The following is a 14,308-nucleotide window of genomic DNA, read 5'->3' as shown; positions in this document are numbered from 1 at the left end:
CATTCCATCCACAAACAAACCACATAGTGGAAATGTAAATTTTTGTATGTACATATACACTGCAGCATTCTTCTGTCAAAAGATGATTAGAAGCAGGCTAGAGAACTATTCAATCTTGAGGTTGATTCTTTGGACTCACACTTAGCTGAACTAAACCCTCCTATCATTAACATTTAAGAAAGCATCTTCGCTCCTGTTTGATCTGAATTTGCCATGGTGTCACACGTGATCAGGTATGATGCCAGGCATCGATGGCTTGACAGTTCAGTTAGGCAACTGTGCCAGTTATCATTCACAGAATACCTTGAACGTAACTGTTTTCGGGAAACGGTTAAATGAATAGTTTTAGTTCTGTTTTAATTATGCATACTACTCCCCAGCAGCTATTCTAAATATGTCCTTGGCAGTTCACAATGATTTTGTGGTGGAAAGGGTGTATGTAGAGCAAGAACTGCCTGTGCTGGGGAATATACTTGTGACCGCTGTTCTAGAACCTGATATAAAACAGCCGCATTGTTATTGGATCCGTCCTTTTTTTTCTTTTTTTTTATCCCTGTTCAGGGAGGATTATAGCTGCCTGGAGATTCGAGATCAAATCCAATTGAAAGAAAAAAGTCACAAATTGCAATTAAATAAAGCATGCAAAGTCCATACTAAATTAGATAAAGGCATTATTTTAAAAGGCAATAATGTATTCCCTCAACAATGTATAGTCAATCAAATTTTCTTGCAGTGGCAATTTGTATCTGTGCCCACACCCAGTGTATCTGTGCCCACTCTATCCAGTATTATATGCTAATCTGCAGCAAAGCCTATCTTAAAGCTGAACTCTGGACTTATATTTAAATATATTCCTCAATGGTTAAAACCAATATAAATTTCCTTTTGTGTGCTTACAATGCCTTTGAAAAGCCAGGTGTTAACTTGTAAAAGTAGCAGTAACATCATCACTGTGCTGTACATAGGGTGAGCAGAGCTGTGGGAGGGACCTAGCCAGCAGGCCTCATCCACTATAGGCCGCATACAGGAAACTACAGAAGCAAGCAGAGAATAGACCAGTCACCCTGCACAAGGAGAGAGAGCAACAATGACCAGTCTTTATTACAGGAAGCTCTGCACCGGAACTACCTGCAATAAAGACGCATCAAAATTGAAGTAAGAATAAACTTGGCTCTTGTAGTTAGACAATATCTGAATAACACGTAGTTCATTATTAACCAGTTCTGGACCGGAAGGATTTGACCCCTTAACCACTTACCGCCCGCCCGCCGTCATATGACGGCGGGACGGTGCGGCTATTATCCTGGGCGGACGTCATATGACGTGACCCAGGAAATGCACGGCAGGCGCGCGATTGTGGGCGCGCCGCCGTGCACTGCCGGTGTCGGGGTGTCCCCGGGACACCCCCCGTCACCGGCAGGGGGGAAACAGCCACTGGGCGTGGCTGTTTCCCACGTGATCGGCTGTGTTCCAATGACACAGCCGATCACAATGGAGGCGGCCGGGAGATGACCGCGCATGCGCGATCGGGAGCGTGCAGCGCCGTCATGTCGGTGGCACTGTGTTCCGTAGGAACACAGCTGTCACCGGCAGTAGTAAACAGTCACTGACAGTGACTGTTTACTATGTGATCGGCTGTGAATCCATTCACAGCCGATCACAAAATGTAAACAAAGAGCAGTAACTCACTCTTACTAGCTCTTCTCCCCTCACACAGTTTCCAGTATGAGGGGAGAAAAACTAGAAACATTGAGTTACTGCTCTGTGTACCTGCAAAAGTAAAATCACACTAATAAAGGTTCCCCCACACAGTCCTCAGCCCCCCCCCAATGTCACCTGTCACCCAACAGTCACCTCATCAGTGCCCAGAAATTGACACCCATAAGGCTACGTTCACATGTGAGCGCAGCAATCGCAGGCAGAATCACAGCGATTCTGCCCGCGATCCGGAAATCATTGCAAATTGCGGGACGCCTGTGCGTTGCCCGTTTTTTGCAATAGCACCCCAAACGCTGTGCAATGTTGCCACCATTTCCGCCTGCCGAATCGCGGTAACATCGCGCAAACAACGCATGACGCCCAAAAAAGGTACAAGAGCTTCTTTGGGGCGTCATGCGTTGTTTGCGTGATGTTACCGCGATTTGGGAGGCGGAAATCGCAGCAACATCGCACAGCGTTTGGGGTGCTATTGCAAATCACGGGCAACGCACAGGCATCCCGCAATTTGCAATGATTTCTGGATCACGGGCAGAATCGCAGTGATTCTGCCCGCGATCGCTACGCTCACATGTGAACATAGCCTAAAATTCACCGGTCACCAGAGACTGCCATCAGTACCGCCGTGCACCATCGCCCGTCACCTGTCACCCATCAGTGACCATCGCCCATCACCTGTCACCCCATCAATCACCGTCACCTGTCACCCCATCAATCACCGTCACCTGTCACCCCATCAGTCATCGTCACCTGTCACCCCATCAGTCATCGTCATCTGTCACCCTATCAATCATCGTCACTTGACACCCCATCAGTGATCGTCACCTGTCACCCCATCAATCATCGTCACTTGTCACCTCATCAATCATCGTCACCTGTCACCTCATCAGTCATCGTCACCTGTCACCCCATCAATCACCGTCACCTGTCACCCCATCAATCATCGTCACATGTCACCCCGTCAGTGATTGTCATCTGTCACCCCATCAATCATCGTCACTTGTCACCCCATCAGTCATCGTCACCTGTCACCCCATCAGTCATCGTCACCTGTCACCCCATCAGTCATCGTCACCTGTCACCCCATCAGTCATCGTCACCTGTCACCCCATCAGTCATCGTCACCTGTCACCCCATCAGTCATTGTCACCTGTCACCCCATCAGTCATTGTCACCTGTCACCCCATCAGTCATTGTCACCTGTCACCCCATCAGTCATTGTCACCTGTCACCCCATCAGTCATTGTCACCTGTCACCCCATCAGTCATCGTCACCTGTCACCCCATCAGTCATCGTCACCTGTCACCCCATCAGTCATCGTCACCTGTCACCCCATCAGTCATCGTCACCTGTTTGCCATATACATGCAATCACTTACTGACCGCCTAACGACAATATGCGTCGGCCATTAAAAGCTAAATACTGGGGTTATGGCAGCAGATAGCCCCCATAACCCCGGTATTTTTTGAAACGGCGGGCGGTCGGCTTTCAGATAAGGGTGGTCCCAGTGGCGGATTCGCCGCGGAATTACCCTTACGGTGCAGGGGAAGAGGTGCCCCCCCACCCCTCCTGCCGCGTCCCAGACGTTTTCCCAGCTTACCGGACCCGCCGGCAGCGGGGAAAACTATCCGGTCCCGGATCCTCAGAGACAGGAAGTCGAGTGAGGGCAAGATGGCCCTCACTCAACTCTATGGTCTTGGAGGACCGGAGCTACGTCAAAAGACGTTGCCTAGCAACCGGTTTAAAGGGCCGCTTTTTTTTTTTTGTTTTTTTTTTTTTTTTCCTCTTTCAACAATTTTTTTTTTTCTTTTCTTTTTTAGTGTAGTTGTGAGGTGTGAGGTCTTTTTGACCCCAGATCTCACAATAAAGAGGACCTGTCATGCCTATTTCTATTACAAGGGATGTTTACATTCCTTGTAATAGGAATAAAAATGATCAAAACATTTTTTTTTTTTTTAAACTGTGTAAAAATAAAAAAATAATAAATAAAATAAATAGGAAAAAAAAAAAAAATTAAAGCGCCCTGTCCCCGTTAGCTCGCGCGCAGAAGCAAACGCATACGCAAGTCCCGCCCACATATGTAAACGGTGTTCAAACCATACATGTGAGGTATCGCCGCGATCGTTAGAGCGAGAGCAATAATTTGAGCCCTAGACCTCCTCTGTAACTCTAAGCTAGTAACCTGCAGAAATTTTTAAAGTGTTGCCTATGGGGATTTTTAAGTACCAATGTTTGGCGCCATTCTGTGAGCATGCGCAATTTTGAAGCATGACATGTTGGTTATCTAATTACTCGGCGTAACATTATCTTTCACATTATGGAAAAAAATTGTGCTAAATTTACTGTTTTCTTATTTGCGCAAATATGGTGTGATAAAAAATATTGCAACCATCTCCATTTTATTCTCTAGGGTCTCTGCTAAAAAAAATATATAATGTTTGGGGGTTCCAAGTAATTTTCTAGCCAAAAAAAATGATTTTAGCTTGTAAACACCAAGTGTCAAAAATAGGCCCAGTCTTAAAGTGGATAAATGGACAACTTTGTGTAAAGCGCTACTTGGATGTTAGGCCTATGTGTGTGGCCAGGCTGTGAAAAAGTGTTCCACATGTGGTATCGCCATACTCAGGAGGAATAGCAGAATGTATTTTGGGGTGCAATTTTTGCTATGTACATGCTATGTGTTAGAAATATTGCATAAATGGACAGCTTTGTGTAAAAAAAATGTTTTTTCATTTTCTTTCCACATTTTCCAAAAACTTGTGGAAAAAAATGACATATTCAAAAGACTCATTATGCCTCAAAAATTATACGTTGGGCTGTTTGCTTTCCAAAATGGGGTCATTTTATGGGGGTTTCCATTGTCCTGGTGCTCCAGGGCCTTCAAAAGTGCGATAGGTTGTCAGGAAATTATATGTGTAATTTGTGCTCCTAGAATGCCGGACGGGGCTACTTGAATGTTAGGCCTCTGTATGTGGCCAGGCTGTGAAAAAGTCTCACACATGTGGTATCGCCATACTCAGGAGGAGTAGTAGAATGTGTTTTGGGGTGTAGTTGCAAGTATACATGTGCTGTGTGAGAGAAATAACCTGTTAATATGGCAATTTGTAAAAAAAAAAAAAAAAAAAAATCTTCATTTTGCAAAGCATTGTGGGAAAAAATTACAACTTCAAAAAACTCACCATGCCCCTTATTAAATACCTTGGAATGTCTACTTTCCAAAAAGGGGTCATTTGGGGGGTATTTGTACTTTCCTGACTTTTTAGTGTCTCAAGAAATAAGATAGGCCTTCAGTACATCAGGTGTGAGCAAGTGTGATCAATTTTCAATGATTCGCACCATAACTTGTGGACTCTATAACTTTCACAAAGACCAAATAATATACACTTACTTAGGTTATTTTTACCAAAGATAAGTAGCAGTATAAATTTTGGCCAAAATTTGTGAAGAAAAATGACTAATTTGCAAAATTTTATGACCGAAACAAAGAAAAATGCGTTTTTTTCACGATATTTTCAGTCTTTTTTTATTTATAGCACAAAAAATAAAAAACCCAGTATTGATCAAATACCATCAAAAGAAAGCTCTATTTGTGTGAAAAAAAGGACACAATTTTTGTATGGGTACAGTGTTGCATGACTGAGTAATTCTCAGTCAAAGTGTGAGAGCGCTGAAAGCTGAAAATCGGTCTAGGCAAGTGGTTAATGACCAGGCCATTTTTTGCGATTTTTGCACTGCGTTACTTTAATGGAAATGTCTGCAGTCATGTGACACTGTACCAAAAAAAAAAATTGATGTCCTTTTTTTTCCCCAACAAATACAGCTTTATTTTGGTGGTATTTGATCACCTCTGCGATTTTTTTTTTTTTTTTTTTTTCTTTTTTTTGCGCTATAAACAAAAAAAGCGTGACCGTTCTGGAAAAAAAACAATATTTTTCACATTCTGCTATATAACATTCCCTAAAAAAATGTAAAAATTAAAATTTTTCATCCTTTTAGGCCAATTTTTATGCAAAAGTTATCACGTCTACAAACTAGGGGAAAGATTTATGTCTATTCATTTATTTATTTATTTTACTAGTGATGACGGCGATCTGCAGTTTTTAGCGGGATTGCGACATTGCGGCGGACAGATCGGACCCCTAACTGACCTTTTTGACACTTTTGGGGGGACCAGTGACATTACTACAGTAATCAGTGCTAGAAATATGCACTGTTACTGTAATAATGACATTCGCAGCGAAGGGGTTAACACAGTGGGGATCAAAGGGTTAAGTGTGAGCCTAGGGGTGTGTTTTCTAACTGTATGGGGGATGGGCTTGTAAAATGACCACAGAGACCTGTGATCCTATATAGAAGGTTCACAGGAGCTCTCTGACCTTTTCAGAGAGAAGAACAGTCAACTGACAACAGCTGACTGTCCTTCTCTCTCAGCAGGGAGTGATTGCGGCAATCGTGGTCACCGGTCCTATGGATCGGCATCCCCGCTGCCTAGTGGGGGTGGGAGCGTGCTGCCGTCAGCACCAAATATGCGGCGGGCAGTCATTAAGTGGTTAAGGAGAATCAGAAGGGAAGGCAGAGAAGCTTTGTTTTGGTGGCCAGACACAATTTTTGAATAGTTTCACATGTGCTTAAATAGCCGAGACATAAAAACCCCATGATCATTAAAGTATCACTAAACCCACATCATAAACTATTAATAAATGCTGTATTGCATGCTGTTTATACTCACTCAGTCACGATGATATTCATTTTCTGTATTCTGAAGGAAACCTGGTTGATCCTGCTGCTCTCCATCTCCACCTTCTGTTCAGGTCCCCAGTTCAGCTAGGGATTTTGGAGCTGTGGTGGCAAATCTGCACATGCTCAGTTTGCAGTGAGCTTCTATGCTGAGCATTTCCTCCCTATCACATCTGAGCAGCCCATGTGACTACAGAGTCACTCACGGGCATATACACAGTGGTAAATGAGAGCCCACTTCCTCCTTCTCCTCCATGCCCACTAACCAGCTAAGCACAATTGGGGCCGGACATTACATATAGGTTAACAGAGGCTTCTCCTCCCTGTTATTCTAAGACACAGGCTAGAGGGGCGTGACACAGCCTGTGACTGGCAGAAATCCACCCACACCATGTTGTTGCCCAAAAATTATAAAGATCTGATTTTCAAATATATCTTTGTATGACAACTGAAAACAGTTTATTGATTTTAATTTTTTATATTTACTCTGTATTCCAAAGGATTTTTTTTTTATCATGTTACCAGCAGCAGAGGACTATAAGCTCCTCCTGCTTATGTTTCCCTGCAGACAGGCTGGGAATGATCTAGGTCACCGCTGTATATCGATTAGGAAAAAGGCACTTGGATGTTTTTTTTTATTAAAATAATTACAGTGCCATCATCCATATAAAGAAATAAAAGGGACAATGTGAAAAAACAGTTTGTGTTTACTATCATTTAAAGCAGAATGCCTATCAGCTATAACTAAATAAAATTAATATCCTATTTAAAGTTAAAAAACCAAGCTTTTCTGCAATCTTCAGCTTTTTTGCAGATTCCCCTGAGATACTTTTTTTTTTTTTTTTTTTTTTTTCCTGCCACTAGTTGTCTAAATCTGATGGCCAGCATAATTTAACCCATTTCTACTGAGCCCAGGTCATCTTGAACCCATCTCAGCCTGAGACAGAACAGTGAAAGGAGAAGCAGCACAGTAATGAGCTCATTGCTGTTACTCTGTTTGCTCCACCTATCAGCATGCTTCTTGCCAGCACATGTATGGATTGGCTCCTTGTGCTGTTTCCTTTCACACTCCAGCCCTGCTGTACTAGAACTGTAAGAGGCTGATAGCAGTAAGATTGCCTGCTGTGAAAACCTTGGCAGAGGTTCTGAGTATTCCGGTCAGTGTCCCCACTGGGGAGATTACCTGAGCTTCTTGCCTCAGCGAGCACTTACAGTGGGGTAGGGAAGTGAGGGAAATCTTTCCCTGCAAGGTTGTAAACCTTCTGTACTCTGTCCAAAACAGTTCTGCATTAAGGAATACGTGCACATATTGTTTATTTATGGTCATTATGTTATTCTGGAAACCTAGGGAGGACAGATTCTGCGTATTTGCACTTCTCTGAGCTGCCTTCTTGGATTACGCGTGCGTGTAATGAAGATCCGAGCAGGAAGAAGCACTCCAGGACTGAGGTGAGAACTCCTTTCTAACCTATGCAGTATATTTAAGAGGACAAAATCAAGCATCTCAAGATGTCTTCATTAGTTGGCTACTGGGCTGAAAAGGCTGCTGCTTTCATTGACTAGGTTTGCAGAACCATGAATCTTTACCTCCTCGCCTTTCTCACTCTTTATCTTTAAAGGAAATATGTATTACATAGAATTAAACCGACCATATGTACAACCTAAGCTGACCATAGATGGGTTGTAATTTTAGCTGGTTCAGCACGGACAAGCAGAGATTCAATTAATCTATAGGCAGGCTGGTTGTACTGAAGTTTTTAAATCAACAGACTTCAGTCAGTTTTTTTTTATGCATGCGATCGCTGCCGGCGGCTATAGCCACTAGCAGTAATCATTGTAGTCCGCTGGCAAAATATAATAGCACTGCACGAGGGATTCCCCCAGCAACACTGACTCTGCTGATGGGAGAATCAAGCTATTTTCTTTCCTTCCACCTGTGGAAATTGGGAAAAGGATTGGGAAGGGGTCAATCCACCCTTCCAAAATGTTAAAGTGCTTTTCAGATTTATTTTTAATAGACGTAGTTTGTTGTTCCATAAGTTGAATGTCCGAAATTCTAGCTCGCTAATGCTCTAAGAAAAAATGTTGAATTTCTCTGTTCATTTTTTGATATAAATATGTCTATGTAACTAGCCTGATGTTAAAAGTCCTAATTACATGTCAGTGTTTTAAAAATCTATTTAAAAGTAAATTTAAATCATTAGTAAAAAGCTTGATTTAATCCTAATTTTTACAGAGCCACTGTCATCTCTGTCCCGCAGCGGCTCCTCCTCTGACCTGCTGTTGACTCACTGACAGTCCTATTCACTTAAATGGGGTGGCTGGTGATGCGGCAGTGACACAACAAGGTGAGGGAAATGGTGGCAGCAGGTGAGTGGATGCCCGCTAACAGGCGCTGCCATGATGGTTCTGAAATGACCGGTACTCTTTAAGTGTCCATTCACACCGGTACGACTTGTCAGGCGACTTGGTCAGCCTGACAAGTCGTGCACTGTCGCTCCCACTGTGTAGTACAGGAGCCGTTCTAATAGGAGCGACACAAGTCGCTCCGACTTAGAAAAAGGGTCCTGTACTACTTGGGGGCGACCTGGAGGCGCCTTTCATTGACTTCCATTATGTGAAGTCCGTGCAAGTCGCGCCGAAGTCGCGCTGCACGCGACTTCACAGGTCGCCCCCTAAGTTGGAGCGACCTAATGTGAACGGGGTCTAATTGTAAGGACTTATTCTTGCTGGTAGTTAGAATATTTAATATTTGCAAACAAAATGAAGGTTTCCTATTTAGAAAAATAAATTGACAGGTTAGTAAAACGGCGATATATAACGGATTCAGTCATACAATGTGTAGTGTACATAGATTTACAGAACAATGGGTTAAAAGGAATATTCCTGAACTTTGTTTTATCTCATGGTTACTGTGAAATTGTGTGAATGCATCAATGCAGTGCATGTGATCTTAGCTTGCAGAGCTTGGTTTCATTGAATGAGTTTACCAAAAATGTAAATATTTCAGAATATACAGCCTCATGCTACATAACTAAGCTCCATTTCATGCTGAATAAACTAAATTTAGTTTTTCTATTTAGGATACAATAATATCTTTAGATAGATTTTTACAAGAAAAGCATTTTATTAAAATAAATTTGATAAAAATAAAAAAAATCTGATTTTAACCTCCGGCCACTGCATATAAACAGCCGGGTGGGAGCTTCGTCCTTCAGCAGGAGGGCTCTGTGATGCGCCCTCAAGAAATGAGATGGGTAATCAGTACATCAGGATTGATCAATTTTCAATGACGCGTAGCCTAGCTTGTAGGCTCTAACTTTCACACAAACCTATTATCATACACTTTTTTTTTTTTTTTTTTTTTTTACCGAAGACATGTAGCAGAATACAGTCTGGCCTAAATTTATGAAGAAATTAGATTGTATTGGATTTTTTTTTGAAACAGAAAGTAGAAAATATATATATTTTTTCAAAATGTTCAAATTTCTTAGCTTATATCGCAAAAAATAAAAAACCCACGGGTGAATAAATACCACCAAAAGAAAGCACTATTTATGTGAACACAATGATAAAAAATTAATTTTGGTACACTGTAGCATGACTGAGTAATTATTATTTAAAGTGCGAATAACATTGATTTTTCTCCACCCTGATTTATAGCTTTTAATTGGATTTAAATTAGTTTCTGATTTCTCCTTAAATATACATGCTGTGACCCATATTATGTAGACTTCACTAATCCTTTTATCTCAGTCTCAAATCTCTAATCAAAGTTAGGATCTGATGTGGTAAATGGAATTTAGCAATAGACTACTACTGGTGACTGTAAAAATGTTGTATTCACATCAAAATATATTATGTAAAGTAAACATAACAGTATTAACTAAAAGTTTTAATTTGACAGGGTATTTCCAATTAGCCATAATATCTCTAAATTTTAAATGAACAAAAAATGACCACTTTTTGCATTTATTATTATGCCTAACATTTTCTGTCCTCTCCTTAGGCCACAGCACTTATCTGGACTGGAGACTGTTCGGGATTTGTGTTGTGGGCAGTTGGAAAAAGCTCATATTGGATCAACAGAGATCAACTTTGCACCTGGAAGGATAAAAGGAGGAGCACTGACTGCTGATACAAAGACAGCTGGGTTAGTTAGCTTAAAATCGGGGTGCTGCTTCAGGCTCCTTATCTGTCTAAGTCCGGTGACTCTCACTAAAGAGTGTAGATTGGGGGAGAGCTCGGTGCAATGTGTAAACATACAGGAAGAATAGATCCCAAGTGCCGCACATCCAGAAAAGCCCAACCATGTCTATAGTAAAAGCAGCCTCAGGCCAAACTTTGTTCAGGCCACGGCCTCCGACGCATTTTGTCCCACCCATGTGTCTTAGCCATGGCTAAGCCTCCTGTGTGGGGTGAAAGGCGTTAGAGGGCATGGCCCGGACAGAGTTTGGCCTGTGGCTACTTTTACTATAGACCCTGTTGGGCTTTGCTGGATGTGCGGCACTTGGGATCTTTCCTTAGGCTTGGTCATACACTTTGCAATTTTCTTCTATAGTTTTCCGTTAGATTTTCTAAAACCATATAATATGAGGTCAAACTTAAACAATTTCAATTCATATGCAATCAGGCAGGCCCTTTCACTACATAGTTGAAGGTAAATCTAAAGGGAATTGAATAAGAAAATTGTATGATATATGGACAGCATTCCTGTATAGAATATGGGATGTTTGTCTAAATGAAATACGTGTCTGCAAAATAAGTGTGATTAGTACATCTAAACCCAAGAACAAAAATAAATTGCAGTTTATCAGTCTTTAGATGTGGTGGCTGCACTTATTTTTTTCAGGCATTTTTCCTTGTTTTTACCTGCCAGTAACTGTTTTGTCACGGATACGTGATTGCTTACGTTTGTTTGCAGTTGTATTAGATATGTGCAAAGAGAGATCACACAAGTATTATTATACATTATTAAAAGTAATGACAGATATAGATAATATTAGAAAATATACCAATATTACTTAACTAAAGATGCTGCTTCTGCCACAGAGTCCCGTCTGCTTTTGCAGCGGGACACACAGTTGATCACAGACGCATGCATGATTGTAAGCTCTGATGTGAGACTGAATGTTCCAAGCTACAAATGTAGTGTATAGGATTTGTGTGTAAAGAAGACAATTAAGTGAGACAATTGGACAACTTTAAATAAGGAAATATGTAAAATGCAATTTCCCCATCAATAACACACTTTCGGTCCCAGGGCTACAACACTGCACTGCATCTATGAGGGAGCAGCATTGTCACCTTGCATGCTTGTTTGAAATACTGCATCAAAGTCAGATACTGGATAAAATTCCAATGATCAGAAGTTCATATTCCACCAATCTGTTGACTTAATGAAATGTCATATTTGCCTTATGGGTTTTACTGATCTGCCACTCTAATGGAATTCTATAGTCACCTTATGGGAATTGCTGGGTCTGCTGCCCTAATGAAATGCAATATTTCCCTTTTGGGAGTTACTGGATCTACTGCCATGATGGAGTACCAAATGTTCTTTATGAAAATCAGTGGATGTGATCTACTAAAGGAATACCACCACTTCTAGGGTTTGATGGGTTTCCTCCCTTAATGGAATGCCACAGTCACCTTTTTGAAACCTGTGGGTCTGCCCCTCTAATTGGAATGCCACATTTTACCCTTTGGTTATCTTTTTCAGTATACATATGTCTATGTAACTAGTCTGATGTTAAAGCGGAAGTAAACTTCCCTGGTTTGTTTGTACCTATAGATAAGCCTATAATAAGGCTTACCTATAGGTACTGTAAATATTTCCTAAACTTGCACCGTTTAGGGGTTATTTACTATATACGCCGCTGATGACGTCATCAGCGCATGCGCTCTGAAGGAACGGCCGCCCGGTCATCTATGTCCGTTCCCACTAGAGAGAAGTCAATCTAATGATTGGCTTCTCTTGAACAAGACTGTTGGAAATTTTTCATTCGATCTGTGCTAAAGTCAATCGCAGTCCCCACTTTTAAAATACAATAGCACAGCGGGGAGGACTCTTTCTTCCACCTCGTGTGAGTGGATTGGAGAATACATTGTTTTTATTTATTTTATGTATTTTTTGGAGATGGATCCATTTTTTGGCCAGCTTTAGGACAGCAAAGCCACAGATCCCTTCCCATCAGGTAAAACTGACATTTTATTGCAGTGAGAATCATTTGTCCTGTTTCAAATGTTTTCAAGTAAAGCAAAGACACTATGTGTGTGTATATTTATTTTTTCCAGGAAAGACTGAGGAAATCACAAAAAAAAAGTTTTTATCTCTGCTGGGGTGGTTACCCTTTTCTTCCAGTATTGTCATCAAGACCGAAATTAAGGGGAGTTTTCCAAACCGAGACACTGATAGACTGTAATACGTTTTATTAATAGTTGAGATGAGTTCCGTCGTGTTCAGATACTTGTCCGAAACCGCTTGAACTTGCCGCCAGGCAGTAGTCAGAAGCTGCACAGGCATTCCCCACCATGCAGCCATACGTATACAAGGAACCTATATATGAGTGGCTGAGGAGCAAGGAATGCATCAACCACTTATGATTGGCGGTCCGCAGTGACAGCTCCCTGGTGGGATAGCTCAGACAGGTTTAGACTAGTATCCAAACATGCCAGAGCTCATCCGTGACTAAGAGAATGGGGAAGAGTTGGGGCCTCTGTGTTGCTTATATTGTTATTTACTCCTCTGAAGGAAATCCCCCGATCATTATTTTTTCCCTTTCTCTGTCCCCTGTAGAAGTGTGTGCTTGCTGCTTCAAGTCTCGCTCCCCTGTGTCCTTTTTGCTGAGTCCCCCTCTGAACTAATCTTCAAAGGTGGTACTAATGCTGAGATGGCACCACAGATTGACTATACTACAATGGTGAGTATGATTTATCATGTAAATTATATAAAATGTTCAAAGAATCACAAATATAATACATAGGCAGCATACGGCATACAACAACAACAAATTGAGGTTGATTTTCTAAGTCCTGGTTCACACTAGCGTGGCTTTAAAGTCCCCCGACTTCGAAGCCGCACCACACAGCGGGACTACATCATAGCTGAAGTCACAGTAAGTCCCTATGAAGTGGCTCCCCCCCCCCCCCCCCAAGTAGTGCAGGAACCTTTTTCTAAGTCCGAGTAACTTGATTTGCTCTGATTAGAACAGTTCCATTGAATGGTTGCACTGAATGAGCCGCGACTTGTCAGTGGACTAAGTCGCCTGACAGGTCGCCCCAGTTTGAACCGAGCCTAAAATCTGGTGCAGCTCTGCATAGAAACGAATCAGCTTCCAGGTTGTTTTGTCAAACTTTAACTGAACAAGCCAAAGTAAGAAGCTGATGGCTACCATGCACAGCTGCACCAGATTTTGCACTCCCCAGTTTTAGTAAATTGACTCCATTGTCTTTTTACAAAAAGTAGTTAATAATGGATTGTCTTTAACCTTTCCTGCCAGCGCTATAGCCAAAAAAATGGCTATAGTGCGGGCATTCAGTGTTGGGAGGGTGTCAATAGATGTCCTTCTGTGATCCTGCTGCTCGCACGCCCCCTGCGGCGCACGGGCAGTGCTCTGTGATCGAGTCCTTCAGACTTGGCTGATCAAAGAACAGAGTACAGGGCTAAACACAGCGGCCCTTTACCATGTGATCAGCTGTCATCCAATGACAGCTGATCACGGAAGTAAACAGAAGCCAGTTATCGGCTCCTGTTACAGGGGCATCGGTCCAAAAAGTGCCCACCAGTACTGTTAGTCAGTGCTGCCAATTAGTGCCTCACTATCCGTGCCGCCTATCAGTGCCCTTTAGTGC

General features: G+C 42.1%; 1 protein-coding gene across 1 annotated transcript in view; it reads left to right on the top strand.

Annotated features, from left to right (window-relative positions):
* RTCA (RNA 3'-terminal phosphate cyclase) overlaps positions 1–14,308 on the top strand; it is a 71,202-nt gene that overhangs the window by 10,207 nt on the left and 46,687 nt on the right. Inside the window, exons 3-5 of the mRNA XM_082266052.1 lie at positions 7,803–7,903; positions 10,464–10,607; positions 13,254–13,377. Of these exons, the coding sequence (XP_082122178.1) occupies positions 7,803–7,903; positions 10,464–10,607; positions 13,254–13,377 (369 nt within the window). The remainder of the gene's footprint in view (positions 1–7,802; positions 7,904–10,463; positions 10,608–13,253; positions 13,378–14,308) is intronic.

Source organism: Pelophylax lessonae (genome assembly GCF_965119305.1).
Source record: "Pelophylax lessonae genome assembly, chromosome: 8".
Classification (NCBI taxonomy): domain Eukaryota; kingdom Metazoa; phylum Chordata; class Amphibia; order Anura; family Ranidae; genus Pelophylax; species Pelophylax lessonae.
The sequence above is the reverse complement of the archived record's forward strand: the minus strand, read 5'-3'. Positions and strand labels throughout refer to the sequence as shown.